Genomic DNA, 18,910 nt, shown 5'->3' with positions numbered 1-18,910 from the left:
TGAAAACCTCCGGGGATGGAGTTTGCACAGGCTCTCTGGGTTTTGACTGACCTCACGGTGGAAAAGGTTCTCCCTACAGTTTGATTATCTCTTGTTTCGTCTGCTGCCCAATGTATCGTGTCCTCCTGCCATGTGGTCCTGTGAAAAGCCTGGCACCCTCTTCTGCCTGACCTCCTTGGAAATGCAGGATAGCTGCTGAGCCCCTTTTCTCACCTGGTGCTGGTAGCTGAGTGTGCCTGGAGAGAGAAAGGAACAAACGTGTATTTGTGCAGCTACCACATACCTCAAGTTTTCCCTTATCTTTTCATATGTCCCTGGGTCCATCCCACCTCCATTGTATTCATAGGTCAAAAGCAGGGGGCAAAAGCTTTTTGGTCTTCATTTAATCTTTGGCTTTCTCAACTTAGAATCAGCTAAATTAGATTAAAATTTAAAATAAAAGTTTGTTGAAGAAGCTACCAAAAATCTGGATTAACAGTTCAGTGAAATTTCGTCCCCAGCCATTAGCCCATGTGCCTGTTGACTTACCTCTTCTGAAACGTCAGTAGAAAATGTGTTTGGTTTTTTTTTTTTGCTTCCAGTCTTTACATTCGTTGCTGTCAATACACCCGATAGGTAATGTGATGCTGGCCTCATTTTGTCAGTGAGGTGGCTTTTGGGGCTGTGACCTGAATATGGGGCAGAGCAACTGCTGATTTCTTCCTTTTCTCTTCAGTGTTTTTGTTTCTGTTCTTTCTTGTAATTCTTTCAAAAAATCAAGACTGTCAGCATTAAAGCAGCTTCTTTCTTGGTAATTTCTCAAATACTATGAGAATAAATCACTGAAATAAATGTTTTTTTGTACAGAGTGACTACGCGAAGGAAAAAGGGTTTGTGCATCCTTTATACTGAAACTGACCCCAACCTCATCTATTAAAATCGCATCTTTGTAAAAGCTGATTTAAATATGCTCTATGTAAAATAAAAACTGTTCTAAAACTAAGCTTAAACTGAAAAAAAAAAAATACGCAGTGGTTGTGACCATGCACAGACTTGGCTCTGCACGTGATGTGGGTATGAATGAGCCCTGGCAGTTTTGTCTCTGGGCTGGATTAAGCACAGTTGCTACTGGTTACTGCACAGCCCGGCTCAGCGAGGCTCCGCTGTCGGGGCCGCTTGTCTTTCCTCTCCGAAAGCACAGCAGAGGGTTGGGAACCCAATGGGGTGGCAAGGACGTGCCCTGAGCAGGTGGTGTAGGGGTACAGCTGAGACCATTCCAGCCCACACTCGTGCAGCATCCCTTAATGTCACTTACTGGGGTTCTAGATGTTTTATAGTCCTTTGACCTCCCAACAGCATCCAGAGGAGGCTTTTGCTTCTGGGACTTGTTTTGGGTTGAAATTTTCTTAATTTTTCTTAAATCTTTTACAGGATTGAAACTTGATGAAGACTATTTTTTAGCAAAGATGCAGTTTGATTTTTAGCCCTGCCACTTGCACAGGCTGTTGTCAGTCCCGGAGCGAGCGATGGCGGATTTTTTTTGAGATGTAAAACAAAAGCATCTCATGGTTTGTGTGCTGCATTCTGTTGTTGGGAGGGAAGTGTCAGCCTTGTTTTCAGCTCGTTCCTGCCCTTGCCTTCCTGTGACTCCATTGAACTGGCTCCTGTCAATCAACGATGCTTTTAAAATGAACTCGTGGGATAAAGCTGCAGAATCATTCCTGTGTCAGCTCTGGAGCGATGACTGCACAGCTCGGTTTGTTGGTGCACAGACGTAGCCATGTGCCACCATTTTTGCACAATCATTTTTGCCTGCCTGAGGTGTGGCAGTAGACATAGCAAAATAAAAATGCCAGCATTGGAGGGGACAGTTCAGGCAGAGATGGCAAAGGGCAGGATGGCTCTAGGCACCCCATGTCTGAGTGCTGTGATCTGCAGCAGAGCTTGAGTTATTTTCCTTTCGAAAATAATCTGAATGTGGGAGCACCTTGATCCTGTATGCACTTTCTAGACTTAAGTCTGATAAAACCAGTTTTAACTGCAGCCTTGCTTAGTGGAGAAGGGACATGGTGGTGTGTGGTCCCCTCCCGAAGTAATAACTGGGAGCTCCTGTGTATGGTGTATTCAGATGTCGTCCTGGCTGCACAGCTAAAGCACATGGCGATGTCAGAGTACCCTTCGCTGAGGGGAGATCTCCCCTCCTGGTGCTGAGCTGCCTGTTGCAAGCTAAGCAAAATGCATTCAGGTTTTTTTTCACCCTGGCAGCATATTTTTAAAGTAAGACTGGCAAAAACAGTGGACAGAGGAGGGCCATGAAGATGGTCAGAGGCTGGAGCATCTCTCCTATGGAGACAGGCTGGAAGAGTTGGGATGGTTCAGCCTGGAAAAGAGAAGGCTCCAGGGGGACCTTAGAGCAGCCTCCTGGTACGTAAAGGGGCTGACAAGAAAGCTGGAGAGGGGCTTCTTACAAGGCTAGTGATAGGACAAGGAGGGATGGCTTTAAACTAAAAGAAGGCAGATTTACATTAGATCTTAGGAAGACATTCTTCCCTGTGAGGGCGGCGAGGCGCTGGCACAGGCTGCCCAGAGCAGCCGTGGATGCCCCATCCCTGGCAGTGCCCAAGGCCAGGCTGGACGGGGCTTGGAGCAACCTGGGCTGGTGGGAGGTGTCCCTGCCCATGGCAGGGGTGGGACTGGGTGGGCTTTAAACTCCCTTCTAACCCAAACCATGCTGTGATACTATGACTTGAGGAAAAAAAGGTGTCGAAGCAGTAGCGATTGTTGGAATTGTTAGAGCAGCGTGGGGGAAATGCAGGTATACAGAAATAGTAAGAGGTGGCTTTTGGGCAGCAGTGTATTTCAGAGAAGGCTCAGTTAAGTATGAACAACTTTATGAGAATTAGGCATCTGGAAGAAGCCCTTGAAGGTGAGTTGACCTCCTTGTAATGAGCTGCGTGGACACAAAACATGTAGGCATCTTCCCATCTCTGAGTTGACTCCTCCAGTAAGGCTGACCTAGCAGCTCAAAAGTACTGCCAGGAAGAGAACAAAGTACCCAGTAAATAAATTCTGGGTTTGGTTGTGTAGACCATGGAAGCTGCTTGCTTTTAGTGCTCTTCTCAGTATTTGTTTGTATTTTTTTGCCATTGAGTGCTGTGCTTGAGCGAAACCACCCATGATCTTGCATTGGTAGGTGCTGCTGTTGTGGGTAGCTCTCAACGCAGCATTGCCACCAGGGACCGGGCTTGTCGTCTTCTCTGTTGCTGCTGAAATTCTCAGCCCTTCCAGAGCCATGACCTCTGGTTTATACCTATATACCTGGAATTATTCCTCAAGCCATGTTGTGCAATAGGGAGCATGATTCCACATGTGTTTTATAAAAGCAGAACAGGATTTCAGGTGTTGTGTTGGAAAATCAAAGCCCTATTTGGGGGAACTTGCGGTCTGACTATCCAGTTGGACAAGCTCAGCTTTCCCTGCAATTTAAATATACTCTACCAGAATTTTAATTGTGCCAGTCTCCATAACTACGTTTTAACTCTTTAGGAGCATGCAGGGTTTCCAAGCCACCATCACTCTCCTGTTTAAATGATACAGCCTTAGAGGAAAAGAACAGCTTGGAATATGTGTGCACATCACCTTATTCCTCTAGAAGCCTTTTATGGCTGCATTATGTCATTTGGGATAACCCAGAATATCTCTACACAGCTCAAGAAAGTCCTTTCCTCCCCACCTGCCTTCTCAGAGCTTCCCCATCCTGCATGGAAGTGGAGATCTACCTCTGAGCACAGTTTTTACCCTTATTCAGCCCAGAAGTTCCTCTGCATCTTTGAGGTGGGCAATATGATATCCGTAATGTCTTGGCACTTTAATTCTGTTTTCTCGTTCTCAGTTTCTGCTGGCACTTAACGTGCTCAAAATACAGCATTTTCCTAACTAAATTCAACCAGACTAAAAGGCATATACAAAGAGAGCTTCATTTATTGTGTATATCAACAACATTGGGGAAACAGCTGTTCAGATCAGAGAAGTCTCTGAAAATCATTATCTCACCTATTAGAATGAAAATAAGAGAAATAATCTGCTAATGCTCCAACTATCAGGCATAGAGAAGGAATTGTGTCAGTTTTGTTTTGTTATGGTCTTGTGGGAACACAAGTGTGCTTAGTCCCAGCTGGAGCTGCTGCAAAACCTGTACCCTGGAAATGCTGGAAGCTTTGCTGTCTATTTACATGTATGCAGAGTCAAACCCCATCTGTATGCTTGCCTGTAGATTATTATTTCACCGGTGGTGAAAGTTTCTGCAGCAAAACCTTCATTTGAATAGACAAGGTTTAGGATGATAAGGAGAATGGGGAGAGATTAGGGTAAAGCAATTTGGTTTTGTTAATGCTGCAGGCCAGTTCTGGAAATAGAAAAAGAAAATTAATCTCCTTTTTCCCAGGTGGCTGTCTTACCTGGAGCATGTACCTTCCCTAAGAGGTGGTAGATGGATTTCTTTGTTTTTTCTTAGGCTTGTGAAAAGTCCAGGATCTTTGGAGGAGCAGCTATGTATCTCAAGAGTTAGATTTAGATGTCTCATTGTAGCCTGTATTATTAATGTCTACTGCAGCTGATGCTGCTGGTAGGCTGGACCCATAAATACACAGGGTCTTCTGGCACTGTCCTGGACTCTACAGCAGCTGGGATAAGTTTCACTGCTCAAGGGTCTTCATCTGATGTGTTGGTGAGATTGTGGCTTAGCTACACTTGGGCTTAGAGGCAAAGCCAAGCTCCTGCTCTTGCCCCAGTGCCTCCTGCTGCCAAGCCTGGAAGATTGGCTCAGGCACTGAGTGACTGTCCATCATATGATCTGCAGAAACAGGTTTCACTTCCTTAGTGTGTAATGCAGCAAAGAGCATGATATGTGGGTGTGTGGCTAAACACATTTAGCCCTGCCAGAGAAACCTCTTCCATGCAGATCAGCTGTTTAATCTGTCACCCTTGTGCTCCCCGCACACCTTCCCTCCACGGGTTTGTCTCGTGGATGGGGCAGGAGCCTCCAAGGTGGCTTTCCATGTGACAGCCACAGGGTATTCCAGCTGAGGATGTTGGGAGTGCGTCAGTACTTGGCATCCTCACTGCTAATTTATTTTTTTAAAGCTTAGGTAATTAATCATATCAAACAAATGATGGTAGCTCAGGTAGGAACTTATCTGTGGGGGGGGAAGTCCTGGTTAGAGCCTTGCTTTTGCTCGGGTGAAGGACCTGAGCAAATTCAAACTGAAAATACATGGTCTTAAATTAAAAAAAACCCAACCAAACCCAACCTTTTAAAGCAGCATTTTGTATTATTAAACAAAGAATACGGTGGTATGGAGAGGATTTCTAGATAAGCAAATGACTGACTTTACTGCTGGAGCAGTGTCTCCATGAAAGAAACAAATGAGAAGCCCCTGAAGAAAACTGAGCCCTCTTCCGTTTGGTTGTCTGAAGACTACGGGAGGTCACCATGATGGATTAAAGCAGAGCCCCACAGCTGTGCACAACATCTGGCACCACGACTCACGTCAAAGATTTTCCACCCATAAAGAGGTCTCATCCATGGCTTCTGGCTCCACTTTCCATCTCCAATATGACTAAAGGTTACGAAATTCCCATGGTAGGACTCCTCGTGCAGTGTTGCAGGGGTCCTGCTACTGGCATGATGGATCCTGCAGGTTTTGTTGTGCCGTCCACTGTATCCCTCCAAGAGAAACATCAAAAACTCTTGCAGAAAAAAAAAATCAGGTCTGGATCTTCAACTGTTTGGGGGAATTTGGGTGGTAAGGACTAGGAGGTGGCTCCTCCAGGGCTGTGCCTCCAGAAATCTGCCCTATAGCCTTGATGCACGTAAAGATTTGTGCCATAATTCTCCTGACCCTTAGGTCTGCTGAGTCCCCATGGGCTTCAGTGGTCTTGCAGAGGTGGGGGTGTCAAAACTCTGAATTTCATCCAGCCTAAAAGCTACAACAGAGCCAACAGTATTCTTTGGTGCAAATTGCTGAGCAATCCACAGGAGATAAAAGCCTGGTTTTGCAGCATGCACAGGGTCGGTCCCTTGCCTTTTTGGAGTTACTGCTGAGGCAACCCCTATCATATGTGAGTACATGTTGTTTTAAGCCATTTATAAATAAATAAAAGCAAAAAAAAAAAAAAAAAGAAGCTGATGGTTCCTTGTTCTATGTAAAATTGAGTGGATTTATGCACAAGCTTTATTTTGACAGTGAATCTAAGATCAGAACCTGATAGTGAAGCCTGGAGGTGAAACTTCTATGAACACGCTGGAGTGGTGCAGTGCTAATGCCAGAAGTGAAAACCCATTTTCCTTTGTTCTCTGCTGCTGTGGCTTAGTTTTTTCCCCTCATGTTCAGCTTCTGCTTTTTTAAAAAGCCTTATTCTGCCCTGTCACTACCTGATGAAGGTTTATTTGATGTTCAGCTGGAGCAGGACCAGGTCAAGGTGCCACAGAGGTGTGTAACACGGTGTCCTGATCAGCACTGATAAAAGACCTTGCGATACAGATGACCAGCCCTCAGAAAGGGGCCAAGGCTGTTGCATTAACCTTGAGTCCCTAGAAAAAGCTGCTGGGGAATCCAAGCATTAATGACAGCCTTAAAGGAGCTGTTGCTTTTTGAGCAGCATGACTTGCTGTAGCTCTGAACTTGTGACCCAGAGGAGAAAAGCGCAATATCCTAGCTACAACAACGTTGTGTTTATATCCGAAGCTCAGAAATCCATCTGTGTGGAGGAATGAAGAACATCCTATCACTGCCTGATGCTATAACCATTTTTAGAAATCTGGCTGGAGCTTGTTTCTTGGGTGGCTTCCTGAAGGGTCGCTTGCTCTCCCTGCCCTGGCTTCACCACCTGCAAGCATGGAAATCACAGCTGAAACCACTGCTTGACTCCATCATACAAGCTGCATCGCGTGGGTCTGCCTTGAAAACAGCTCCTGGTTTCCTTCAAGCGGATAGAGCTCTGCCTGGTGACTTGGCAGTCTTTGGGCTGGGGTTTGGTGAAATGATGGACAGGAAAACCCAGTGTGTGGGTCACGAAACTGAAACCTCTCCTGGCAGGAGCAAGGAGGTTTCCATTGTGGTGATTTGCATTGGTGAGCAGAACAGGTGGTGGCAATACGGTACGTGGCAGTGTTTGTTGTACCGGCATGGTGTGTGGGGTACAAGTAGCCCCCATTCCCTTTGGTCAGACATAGAAGTTCTTGAATTTGAGACCTGGCAAGCCAACAGCATGACAGGGATGTGGGATTTTTTCCCAAAACCTTTGGGGAAGCACAGATGCCGGTGTGCTGCATTCGTTTACTCTGAAAAATGTATAGGATACAGCCAAGCCTCCTGCAAACAAGCTATATGTCCTGACAGCCCTGTTCATTGAGTGGATTGGCTTAACATGCCTTACGAAGACGGAGCCAGCCCTGAGCCACCAGCAGAAGTTGCCCCTGTAGTAGTGTGCATGTTCTGCCACACCATCTGCCCCGTGGCAGCTCATGTCCCTGTTGCACTGCTAAAAATCTCACGTCTCGTTGCCCTTTCCAAGCTGCTGCTAGCAAACCCAGGCTGCGCAGAGGACAACTGAGTCGTGTGAATGGCGTTCCCCGCCCCCCCCCCCCCCCCCCCCCCCCCCCCCCCCCTTCATAAGTATGTTTATTCGTTAAGGAAGTCAAAAAAGGAAGGGGAATAAAAAGGTTGCAAATGTTTTGCTGGGTTAGAAATGAGACCTCAGTGACTGGGCTGCGCGTTGCTCTGTGTATGATACATTCGGCAACGATAGCATCCCTGGCATGGAGCTCAGGAAGACTAATGTGCCCTCCCAAGATGCGCTGAGGTAGGGTCACAGCTTGTTTACATATCTACTTATATCCATATTGACCCAGGTGCCAATATTTGACTATCAAATCATCACTGATGAGCGCCTCTTGCATACAGTTGTGCATCCACTGGCTTTCTGGGACATGGCTTTTGGGGTCAGTGGCCACCTCTGCCTGCCTGGGTTTCTCTTTTTTTCTCTAACTATATCACTTGGATTTGTAAAGGATGCCGCTTTTCAGACAGCTTTGCCCTGTCTCTTTACATCTTCCAGTATTAAGATACAGCGAGACCTACATTTTGCAAGCACCAGGAGAAGATTGCCAGGTGCTTCTGGAAGTGCTGCTGTGCTGGGGCTCAGGCGTCAGCCCTGCAGCCCATCCACGGGAGCAGAGCCAAAGGTAGCTCAGAAAATGCAAGGGAACGATTTCTACGTGCACACACAGATATGGTGAGGAAAGGAAAGCAGAAGGATTTGCCAAGGGAAATGGTCTTGTTACGCAATCATGTTTTCTTTGTGTATTTGTTTCCCCCACCTCATTCAGGATGCGTAATGGGGTTTTGAAGATTTGAAACCGTCTGGTTTATCTCTGGGTGTGTCGTTGCTGCAGGCTCTTATCAGGTGTGTCACGGTGAGCGAAACCATTCAAACAAAATCCTTTCACGTAAGTTTGTGCGTGGTACTCTGCGTTCATGTGTTTAGCCAGGGTTTGATGTATGCACAGGGGTGGAATAGGTCCACAATTAATGCAGCTACCGGAAAACTGATTACGTTTTTGGTCTTTAATAAATTATTGGGGGGGATGAAAATCCTAGGGTGGTTTAGTACAGATGAATGGAGGTTAGAAACATTAGTGAGGATGTATGGAAGCACCTGCAGCAAAATTAAGGTAACTGCATATTAGAATTATAGAATAATTTAGGTAAGAAAAGACCTTTAAGATCATTGAGTCCAACTTTAAAATTATTTGCCTTGGTTAGAAGTGTAGGAAAGCTCTACTTTCTGAAAACTGCGGGCTTGTTCACTTGTCAGGGAAGCAGCCAGATGCTTTCTTTGTTCGACTGCTTGTTTAGCTTTGACATGCTTTTTGCTAGGATGAAAGGAAAAACATCAACAGGCAAAACTGCAGGAACTGCCGGCATTTGTTGCTGTCATGCCTGCATAGTGGTACTGCCAGTACAGTAAACAGGCAGGTAAATAGGCAGGTAGAGTAAATAGGCTGGATTTTTTAAATTCTTTTTTTACCAGAAAGGAGATAACTATTGGATGCTGTCCCATTTTCAGATTAGGAATTGTTTGCTAGAGTTGAATTACAGGAATTGCCGTAGCGAGGCAGATCAGCTCCTTGTGCCATTAACTGAGAGCTGGCAGGGGCCAGCACAGCTTCACATGCTGGGTCCCCGCATTGTGCTCCCATCAGAAACAATTCAAGAAACTGTGATAGAAACGAAACCAAATTGGTCTTAAGCTTTATGGGAAAATAAAACAGTGAAGAATAACTTCATTGAACCTGTTTTTCAAATCTTGCTGTATTTCCTTCTTAGCAGCAGAAACTGTTCAAACTGATGGTGCAGCCAGGTTGTGTTTTGTATTTTCCTTTTTTGAACTGATTTGGTATGAAGAGTCTTCAGCCAAAGCCTTTTCATACAGCTTTGGCTTAGTTGCAGTGCAAAACTGATCTGCTGCTGACAGACTTAAACTAATTATCACCAAGGGGTGGAGAGAAGAGTTTTTAAAGCTCCTGCTGTGACAAGGTATTCAGTGTTTGGAGGGGCTTGGGAATTACTGGGTGCTAAGGCGCCGATGCTGGCCTGTGCTAGTATCCATATTATTTCGTAAGGAGGGAAGAGATGAGATTGCTTTCACTGCTAAACTACTTAGGGGGGGTTCTGCTTAAAGATGAGGGGGAACCCACCACTCAGCCACCTGTGCTTGAGGGGAGCTGCAGAAGAGCAGAAGGAAGCTGGCTGTGGGTTGGGGTTTTTTTTTTTTCTTCATACCTTGCTAATTCCTTTGGCCCTGCAGCTGGGGCAGCTCAATTTTGTTCCCTGTTCTTGCTGCTTATGAAGCATCCCCCGATTCCTATGTACTCTTGCCCTTTTAATATTTTCATCCTTTCACCTTTGTTTTCCCTTTGCTGCAATAACTCATTTTTATCCCTGCTTCCTTTGCCTTGGGTTGAGTTTAGGGTGCTCACTGGCCTGCTTATAAACAGGGTTTGTTCTCTGATCATTGATCCTCCAGGTTCTACTGCAGGATTTTGTAGTATCTTCAGCCCGGAAGGTCTGTGGAGCTTGTCCCTGTGCTGCAGCTGGGCAGCTTCGAGGTGCTGCTGTAAAATCCATCTCCTGATATTTAAGGTTGAAGCAGCAAAGAAATGCAAAACTCCAGGAACACTTGAGGCCGAAGGCATTAAAAACCCTTCACCTGGGCATCTGTTCCTTGGCTGGTTTGGTATTTAAGCACCATTATTCTCTGAAAATTTGTTATTTTTACTTCATGCTGTACAGGGCGTATTGTATTTGCTCTCACCTGTGGCGCAGTGAGTGTTACCATATGGTTTGCCCAAAGTTGATTTTTTTTTTTAACGCTTTTAGTGGTAGGTTAGTGCTTGGTGCTCTTCTGCTGTATGTTTTTAAGCCAGGCAAAGTGCCAGCATGTCTGTCGGAGGAAAACTCCTGGCTGGATCCTGGAGAATAAACTGAGCCTGAATTCACTCTGAAGGGAGAGAGCTCAAGTCCCACAGGTAGGATTTTTCATTGTAATGATCCCATTTAGCAGCTAAATTAGTGACCAGTTTTGGTAGGAAAACTGAATGACTTAAGGAGCATCTCCTGGTACCCATAAGGAGGAGGGCAGTATGGTGCAGCCCCAGACCCACCCCCAGGCCCTGGAGCTGGAGCTGAGCATCACCAGCAGCACTGCAACGCACAGGGACACTGACCGTGCACCTGCAGGTTGTCAGGGCTCAGGGTGCAGGATACCTATGGGGTATTTAAAAAAATTCATGTTTTCGTAAGAGACCCTGAAAGTCTACCCTGATAATTACCTACAATAGATAGACCTACTCATGTGTGACTAATTAACTGAATCTCAAAAACTGCTTTGCAGTTTATTTGTTCTTCCATTTTCTTTGTTCATTCAATTCTTAAGATTTAGTTGCTGTGTTGGTTTTTTTGAGGGCAGGGATCATCAGAGATAATCTATGATAAGTCCCTGATCCCAGTGAGCATCCCAACCTCTGTTGCAGCTTCGGTGGGGATTGGAAGGAGTGAAGTGCAGTGGCTCTGTTTTTCATGAGGATGACTTTGTTTCTTCATGTTAGGTTTGATAAAGCAAAGAGCAGGGGATTTGAGTCTCCTGTTCCTTTTTTGTCTTGCATGCATCTGGGTGTTTGCACCATGGTGGTTTATTTTGCTAGCAGCCTCTCTCTGCCCCTGTCTATAAATCAACCTCATTCATACATCACAGGGGAGGTCAGGATGCGATGTTTAGGAAGTAGAGTTATTTTTTGATGGTGGCATTGTAACCTAGAAAAGAAGCCAGCATTTCAGACAAAGCAACAGGTCTGCTCACCCCTTCTCCTCCGTTATTTAGGCTTGCTTTGGGTTGGTGTGTGGCCAAACCTGCTGCAGTGAGATGCCGGCGGAGCGCTGGCCCTTCCAGATGCAGCAGCTCACTTGCAGCACTGTCCCAGAGGATTGTGGCAGATTGCAAACACGCTCGGCACAATCATACCATTCCAATTACCATAATGACGCTGCTAATTTATGCACAAATTGCCCTAATTTATGTGTCAATACAAATGATTAAACCAAGCACAGGTGGAACAGGGTTCGATCTCAACCCAAATGGGGAAGCATAAAGCTGCGTCCAGGCCAAAAGGTCCAGAATTATTCTCCTTGTTAACTAAAATGTGGAGCTTTGTGTTGTTTTGCTCCTGCAGCTCTGGCAGCATGAAGGGTTGTGGGGCAGGACTAAACTCGTGGTAGGAGGTAAAAGAATAAAAGATTCTGCACTGAGATTTGCATGGATTAAAAGCAGCTTTAATTTCCTTGATACACTTGGCTTTCAGGTAGATTAAACAGGCGGCGGGGTTTGGGGCTGTCTAGCCAACTAATACTTGCCTTACTTTTATTGTAATTATTTTAATAAGACATGGAGGAGTCCTATAACTGTAGGCCACCTTTGCCAACCCAAGATCTTGAATATTTTTGTGTTTTATGCCGTTGACTTTCTAGATTAACAAACGTGCTGTCATTGCCTGAAGTCCCACATAGTGCAACTGATCCCAAACCACTATCTCAGTGGGGTTCTTCCACAAGAGACCTCTTAGTTTGTGCATTTCTATTCCTCATTTTTCTAAAAGATATTATGTTGCACCATAAATTTTTTTCCATAGCAAGCAGGATGATCCATCACAGTAATCATAGAATCATTTAGGTTGGAAAAAAAGACCTTTCAGGTCATCAAGTCAACCGTTAACCCAACACGGCCAAGGCCACCACTGAACCATGTCCCCAAGCACCACAGCCACATGGTTTTTGAACACCCCCAGGGATGATGACACCCCCGTCCCCGGGCAGCCTGTGCCAGCGCCTGCCAGCCCTCTCGGTGCAGAATGTTCCCTCACACCCAATCTCACCCTCCCCTGGCGCAACGTGAGGCCGTTTGCTCTCGTCCTGTCGCTGGTTCCTGGGGAGCAGAGACCGACCCCCCTGGCTACAGCCTCCTGCCAGGCCGTTGCAGAGCCACCGGGTCCCCCCCAGCCCCCTTCTCTCCAGGCTGACCCCCCCGCCCCCCCCAGGCTGGTGCCCCAGCCAGATACTGAGGGGCTGGAGCGTGTCCAGAGACGGGCAGCCAGTGTCTCCAGGAGATGCCGTGGGAGACGGTGCCAGAGGCTTCACTAAGGCCCAGGCAGACACCGGCCACAGCCTTTCCCTGCCCACTGAGCGAGTCACCCTGTCACAGCAGGTGATCACAGCCGGGCCTGATCGCCGGGCTGTCCCGTACGTGCCGCCTGGTGGCACTTGGGATGATGCTCCATAACCTTCCCCGGCACCGAGGCCAGGCTGACAGAGCTGCAGCTTCCTGATCCTCTTTCTGGCCCTTGTTGTAGACGGCCTCCAGCCACCACACCGCCCTTCTCGGCTCAGGAGCAGCCGGTCCCGCGGGCGCCTTCCCTCGCCGGCTCCCTCACCGGCTGGGCCAGGGAGGTCTCTTCCACACGCTCCGGGAACCTCCTGGGCTGGTCCCTCCCTGCCGGTCTGTACTTCCAGCGGGCAGCTGCTAAGCTGAAGGCCCCCACCAGAACAAGGGCTGCCATTGTGAGACTTCTCCCAGCTGCTTATAGAATATGTCACCTGCCTCTTCGTCCCGGCTGGGTGGTCTGTAACAGACTCCCACCAGGTATCTGCCTTGTTGGCCTTTCCCTGACTCCTACGCATAAGCCCCCAACCCTATCGTCACCTTTGTTCAGCCCTGGACAACCAAAACACCCTGCAACCTACAGGGCTACCCACCGCCTCTCCTTCCTTGCCCATCCCTTCCGAAGAGTTCATACCCACCCATTGCAGCACTCCAGTCGTGCAAGTCATCCCACTGTGTTTCTGTGATGGCAACTACGTCCTAATTTCCCTGCTGCACAGTGGCTTCCGGCTCCTCCTGCTTGTTGCCCACACTGTGATGCCTTTCAGTTGGGCTGTTGATCCCGCCACCTTTTTGGGGGGAGAAGCCCCAATTCCTGCGTGACCATTTTCAGGCGGTTCCATGGTTCTGACACATCCCTTGCGTCTTTGCTGCCGCATGGATCTCCATCCCCTGCCTCCACTGAGGTGGCAGACCAAAGGACCTCGTGAGCGTGCCGTCCCTCAAACTCTGCTGTGGTTCCCCAGGCTTCTCTCTAGTGAGCCTGGGTTTATCCATTTTCCCCTTCAAATCTAGTTTAAGTCTTTCAACGAGCCCTGCTAACTCCTGCACAAAGATACCAAGTTGCCCACTGACGTAGGTGCGTGCCCGTACTGTCCCACACATCCTGCCAGTCACAGCTATGGCCTCGGGGTCGATCTCTGGGTGGCATTCTTAAATAGTTGTTTAACTTTAAGCAAGACCTGAAACACATTCAGAAATAGGAGACACATCAACAGGAACATGCTGGTTTGAACATCCCAAGAATATTCAAAATTCCCAAGAGCTGTTGTAACTAGCCTGGAGGAGAAGGGGAAGGGGGAGGAGAAAGGCAGGGGAAGTAGCAGTGGCAAGTGTCACCCCTTGTATCCCCCATAATTTGGGGGAGACATTTTATCTGAGGGAAAAAAGTTTGGGTGTAATTATTAATAGTTTCCAAGAGATGGTTCCTGAACTATGGAGATGACAGCAGTGCTGACTACAAATACCAGATTAATCTCACGACCCATAATTATATGATGTAAGCCAGCGTTGCAAAGTACAACACAGTGATAACCTTAACGCTGCCCCCCGCGATGATAAACATCCCGACAGGCAGCGTGTACAGTGAGGGAGGTGGGACACACTGCGCAACAACTCTGAGAGCAAATACATCAGCATTGTGACCAGCCACTGTTAAACCAGTGTAATGAATGCTTATAACAAGTTTGTTTTAACACGCTCTGGTCAGATCTGTCGTTACCTGAACGCTTCGTGCCCCACACTGGGCACCAAAAAGCACTGTTGTGGTTTAACCCCGGCCAGCAGCTCAGCCCCGCGCTGCCGCCTGCTCGCTCCCCCTGGCTGGGGTGGGGGAGAGAATTGACAAAAAGGTAAAACTGGTGGTTGAAATAAAGACACTTCAATAGGACAGAAAAAGAATTTTAAAAAAATTAATTATAATCATAATAATGCAAAATAATAATAATGTAATAATAATCTCATAATAGCGATATGAATAAAAGAATTAGAATATACAGAGCAAGTGATGCACAATGCAATTGCTCACCACCCACCGACTGATGCCCAGCCAGTTCCAAGCAGCAGCCCCGGCCAGCTTTGTCCCCAGTTTCTACACTGAGCATGATGTGCTATGGTATGGAATACCCCTTGGGTTGGCTGGGGTCAGCTGTCCTGGCTGTGCCCCCTCCCAATGCCTTGTGCCCCCCAGCCTCTCCACTCACAGGGCAGCATGAGAAGCTGAAGAGTCCTTGACTACCACACTGCAACCAGTAAAACCATCAGTGTGTTATCATCATTATTCTCATCCTAAATCCACAACAGGGTGCTGTACCAGCTAGTGGGAAGAAAATTAACTCCTTCCCAGCCAAAACCAGGACAGCAATGCTGGAAGACACTTGGCTGATGAGTCCAAAGGTCTCTTTCATAACTGAAGCTCTTTCTGATGCAGCTTTATGCTACAGCATTGTCCAGGAACACCTGGATTAGGTCACTGTTGGGTTTCCCAATGCTGCCGGACTTTGGCTGTAGAGAGTGGAAGCTCTTTCCTATAGCCAGCGTGCCTTCCTTACTGTTGTTGTGCTGTAACAGTGTGTACATTTATCTGGTTAAATTGCTTTCATCCAGACATATGAAAGTAAATATACAAATAGTAATTACAAATAGTAATCATACTATTCCCAAAGCCGGTGAGTTGCAGCCATGGCTTACCGCAGTCAGCTGACTGCACCAGATCCTCAGGATACCACGTTTTTGGAGGATTATCTGGCGAGCGGATTACATTGCCGGCACGTGGGGGGCACAGTGGGCCCGGAGCCAGGCAGATGACTGGAAAAGCTTGTGTGTGGCTGGGGCTGCATAACCCAAATGTGGGACACGCCACCTCCTTTCGGTTCTGTTGTATGTTTGCTCTTTGGCAATTGTGTTTCCTCTGTGGGCCGGCTGTATGACTAATTTCTATGAACAGATGTGGATATAAGATATTATTGTAAGTATGTATAACATAAGATGTTTCTACTCTTACATACTCCAGTGGCTTGAGTGCATGCCTGCAGTGCGCTCTGTACCTGTCAAAAGGTTTATGAGTCACTGCAAGTCACGCATCATGAATTACTCTCTTCTGTTACTGATCTGTTTTTACAGCCGTCTGAAGACACAGTCTGCTCTAAAACCCATTCAAACATGTTGCATTGACTTACAAGCTTTTATAGGCTTTTGTTTTCATTCTGCCTTTGCATTTGCTGGTTTTTGTTACCTCCCAGTGTCTGTCTTTCCTTCAGCAAGGTGGTGTCCTTGCCTTGCAAGCGACCATGAGTGTACACTGAATGTGTTCTGTTCCAAGCTTTGTGAAAACTCAGCTTTATTGCCGATTCCCTTTTAACTCACAGATGATGCTAATAACAGCAGGGACGGGAAGTCTTGCGTTCCATCAAGGCCTTCTGAACCTGGAGTTGAATGCAAAGTCTTCCAACTTTTCTTGCACCTAACATTGTCCAAGGCTGTGTTTTGAAACTGGCAGCTTTGTGAATGAAGGAATAAATTGACCATGAAAATATTGATAGCACAAGTTGCTTATGCCAGATTCCTGATTTGGTCCCATAAAACGTTTTAAATACGTATAGCTAACTGAAGGATGGAAGGATCTTATCCCCATTGCACAGGGAGAGGAAGACAGACCCCTCTGCCCTGGGACAGCAGCATTGCTGGGAGGTATCAGGAAATGCTGGATTGTAAGGAAGAAAATGCAAGTGGTACAGGGGGAGCAGTGAGTTCAGCACATCTGTGGGTTGCTTGCTTTGAGCCAGAGACAAGAGAAAGTTTCTCCAGTTGCCTTAAAAAAGAGATAGCAGGAATGTAACACAGCTCTCCTACTCTCTGCCAGATCCAATGTCTTTTTAATCTGCTTGCTCTCAACTTCTTTTAAAATGGAAGTTGCTGTTTGCTGGTGGTCTGCTTGTGTTAAGCAGCTATTCTGTCAGACTTCAGAGTAGACGTGATCTCCAGGACTCATTACTTTGAAGCTTCTGGTTCTATCACACTCAACTAAATCAGACTTTTTCTTCTCTGTGGAGGTAGAAATCAGCCTTGTGTGCCCATCTGATTGAAGTGCTGAGACTTGTCTAATTGAACAAGTGCTCGAGTCAACACTTGAGTAGGATGAAAAGCAGTGAGGAGATCACCCAGGGATTATGTCTGAGAAGCTACTTGGCACCAATACAGCAGATGGCTGGGTCGCATCCTGCCCAAGGCTGGGGAGAAAAGACATCGATAGGAAAAAAAATATTAATTTGGTTAAATATATTCAACTCTAAATCTAGAAGTGCCTCGGGTCTCTAATTTTGTACCTTATAGCATCAGCCCAGAAAATGGGATTAGTGAAAGGAGGGGTTGGTTCTTCAAACTCCTGCAAGGAGCCCACTGTGGCCTGAAAGCTGGTGTAGGTAAAAAATATTTTGGGAGACAGAACAGAGATGCAGAGAGTGGGAGCGACTTGGCTTGTCATGTAAAAGGCGGGATCCACTGGCAATGGTCTTTGACTTTGTGAGTGAACCATGAGCCCCTGCAGTGCGGCTATGCTGATGGAGTGAGGAATCCAAGACCAAGAGCTGGTGGGAAGGGAGGCTGCTCTGTGCAGAGGTGTGAGAACATCACTGCACAACACCTGAACCACAGGGACAAGCTTCAGCCTGTTTCCTTTAGGAGTGCACTTGCGCCCTACAGCCAAAGTCTATATCCAGAGAGGTTTAGGCTTGGGGAAGCTGGTGGCTGTGTCTCTGCTACATCACCATCAGGAGCGCTGGTGACCGCCGTGCGGCTTTCTGGCCCCTTCGCTTGGGGTAGGAACGAATGAACATACGTAGAACTGCTTTTTCAAATGCCCCAGCCACTTGTGTCTGGGTAAATACACACTCATAGCAGCCCAAAGCAAATATTGTACCTTCACTATGATAAAAATTATCCACTTCTAGCTGTGGACACTCCTAAACTTTACCTCAAACAGCAGTCCTCAGATCAAGCGAAGATGTGAAGTCAGAGTCTCCTTCTCATTTGTAATTGCTGCTGCTGGCCTGTAATCACCTGCTGCTGCCTCTGCCCAAAAGCACTTTTAACCCCAGAAGCTCCCACAGTTTTGCCTTCTGTATTTAAAAGTTATTTTCAGGTTTTTAAAGTGTGTCTCTGGCTTAAGCAGTAGTGAAAAGGTGCATTTTGCATATAGATAAAATGAAGTGGAATCACCTTGCTGACAGCAGCAAAAATACTGTTTTCCAAAGATGTTACTGAATTTTAACTCTTTGGTTTTAAAAGCTTTTTTGTTTGTTGTTTGCAGGGGGCACCACTGGAAGAACCTTTATGGGCTCCTAATGACGTGCAGGTGGACAATTTACTTATGAAAATGAAGGTAGGAAGAAGCTTTGTTAGTTATGGCATCTTGGCAACTCTCCTCTCAAAATAAAATCACACTGGCTGGTGGCTGGCCAGTCATCACTCCATTTTAGGGTTTAGTACACAACAATGGCAGTATGGAGTAGGACACGGCCAAGGCATTAACTTGTGTCAAAGTGTCCTTTTAAACACAGAGGGAAGGGAAATCTTATTTAAGAACTACCTGGGAACGTAACTCAGTGGAAAAAATCTGACTTCCTCCCTCAAAGGATAATAAGGTCTCTGTTGGTGCAGAGCTGGAAGGGGCATGACTTATTTGAGAGCGCTCAGCAACAGGGATTTTTTTGTTCTGCTGAAACGTAGTGGTTGAGTTGGAATTCAGGTTCTAACTTGCCATCTCAAAAAAAAAAAACCCAACAACCAACAACCACCCAAAACTAAAAATATATTTTATTAGTTTATTTTCATCATCTTGAGGTTCTGTGGAAAGCTGGTCTATCTCCAAATGTGGCAAGAGAGTACTCAGTTCTTGATTAATGAAACAGAGGAAAATCCCTGATGTTAAAAACAGTAAACTAATGGACAAACTTGGAAAAGAAAATAGAAATGTGTGCAGAATTAGATGTATTTATAAGTAGTTTTTATGATACCTTAATATCTGGTTTCTGGTCTGCTGGTCATTTCTGCCACGGCTGTGGTGCTCGGAAGCAGGTTCAGGGTGGTGTAGTGGTCACTGCTGGTCTCTGCCTCCTCTTGCAGTAAGAAAGAGGGTCTTCACTGTAGTCACCATATAGAC

The 18,910-nt window shown here is 46.5% G+C and overlaps 1 protein-coding gene across 5 annotated transcripts in view; it reads left to right on the top strand.

The window, feature by feature from the left end:
- The window catches only part of PTPRA (protein tyrosine phosphatase receptor type A), a 133,832-nt gene that overhangs the window by 42,279 nt on the left and 72,643 nt on the right, over positions 1-18,910 (top strand). For 2 of the 5 annotated variants that reach the window (XM_055699493.1, XM_014276924.3), the window contains one exon: positions 18,059-18,130. The exons of 1 other annotated variant lie outside the window; for it this stretch is intronic. In XM_055699493.1, the coding sequence (XP_055555468.1) occupies positions 18,059-18,130 (72 nt within the window). Of the gene's footprint in view, positions 1-8,429; positions 8,446-18,058; positions 18,131-18,910 lie in introns of those variants that run through there. 2 more of the 5 variants (XM_055699521.1, XM_055699518.1) reach the window with 2 other exon arrangements.

This window comes from Falco cherrug, chromosome 1, assembly GCF_023634085.1.
Source record: "Falco cherrug isolate bFalChe1 chromosome 1, bFalChe1.pri, whole genome shotgun sequence".
Classification (NCBI taxonomy): domain Eukaryota; kingdom Metazoa; phylum Chordata; class Aves; order Falconiformes; family Falconidae; genus Falco; species Falco cherrug.
Note: the sequence above shows the minus strand (reverse complement) of the source record. Positions and strands in the feature narration are given on the sequence as shown.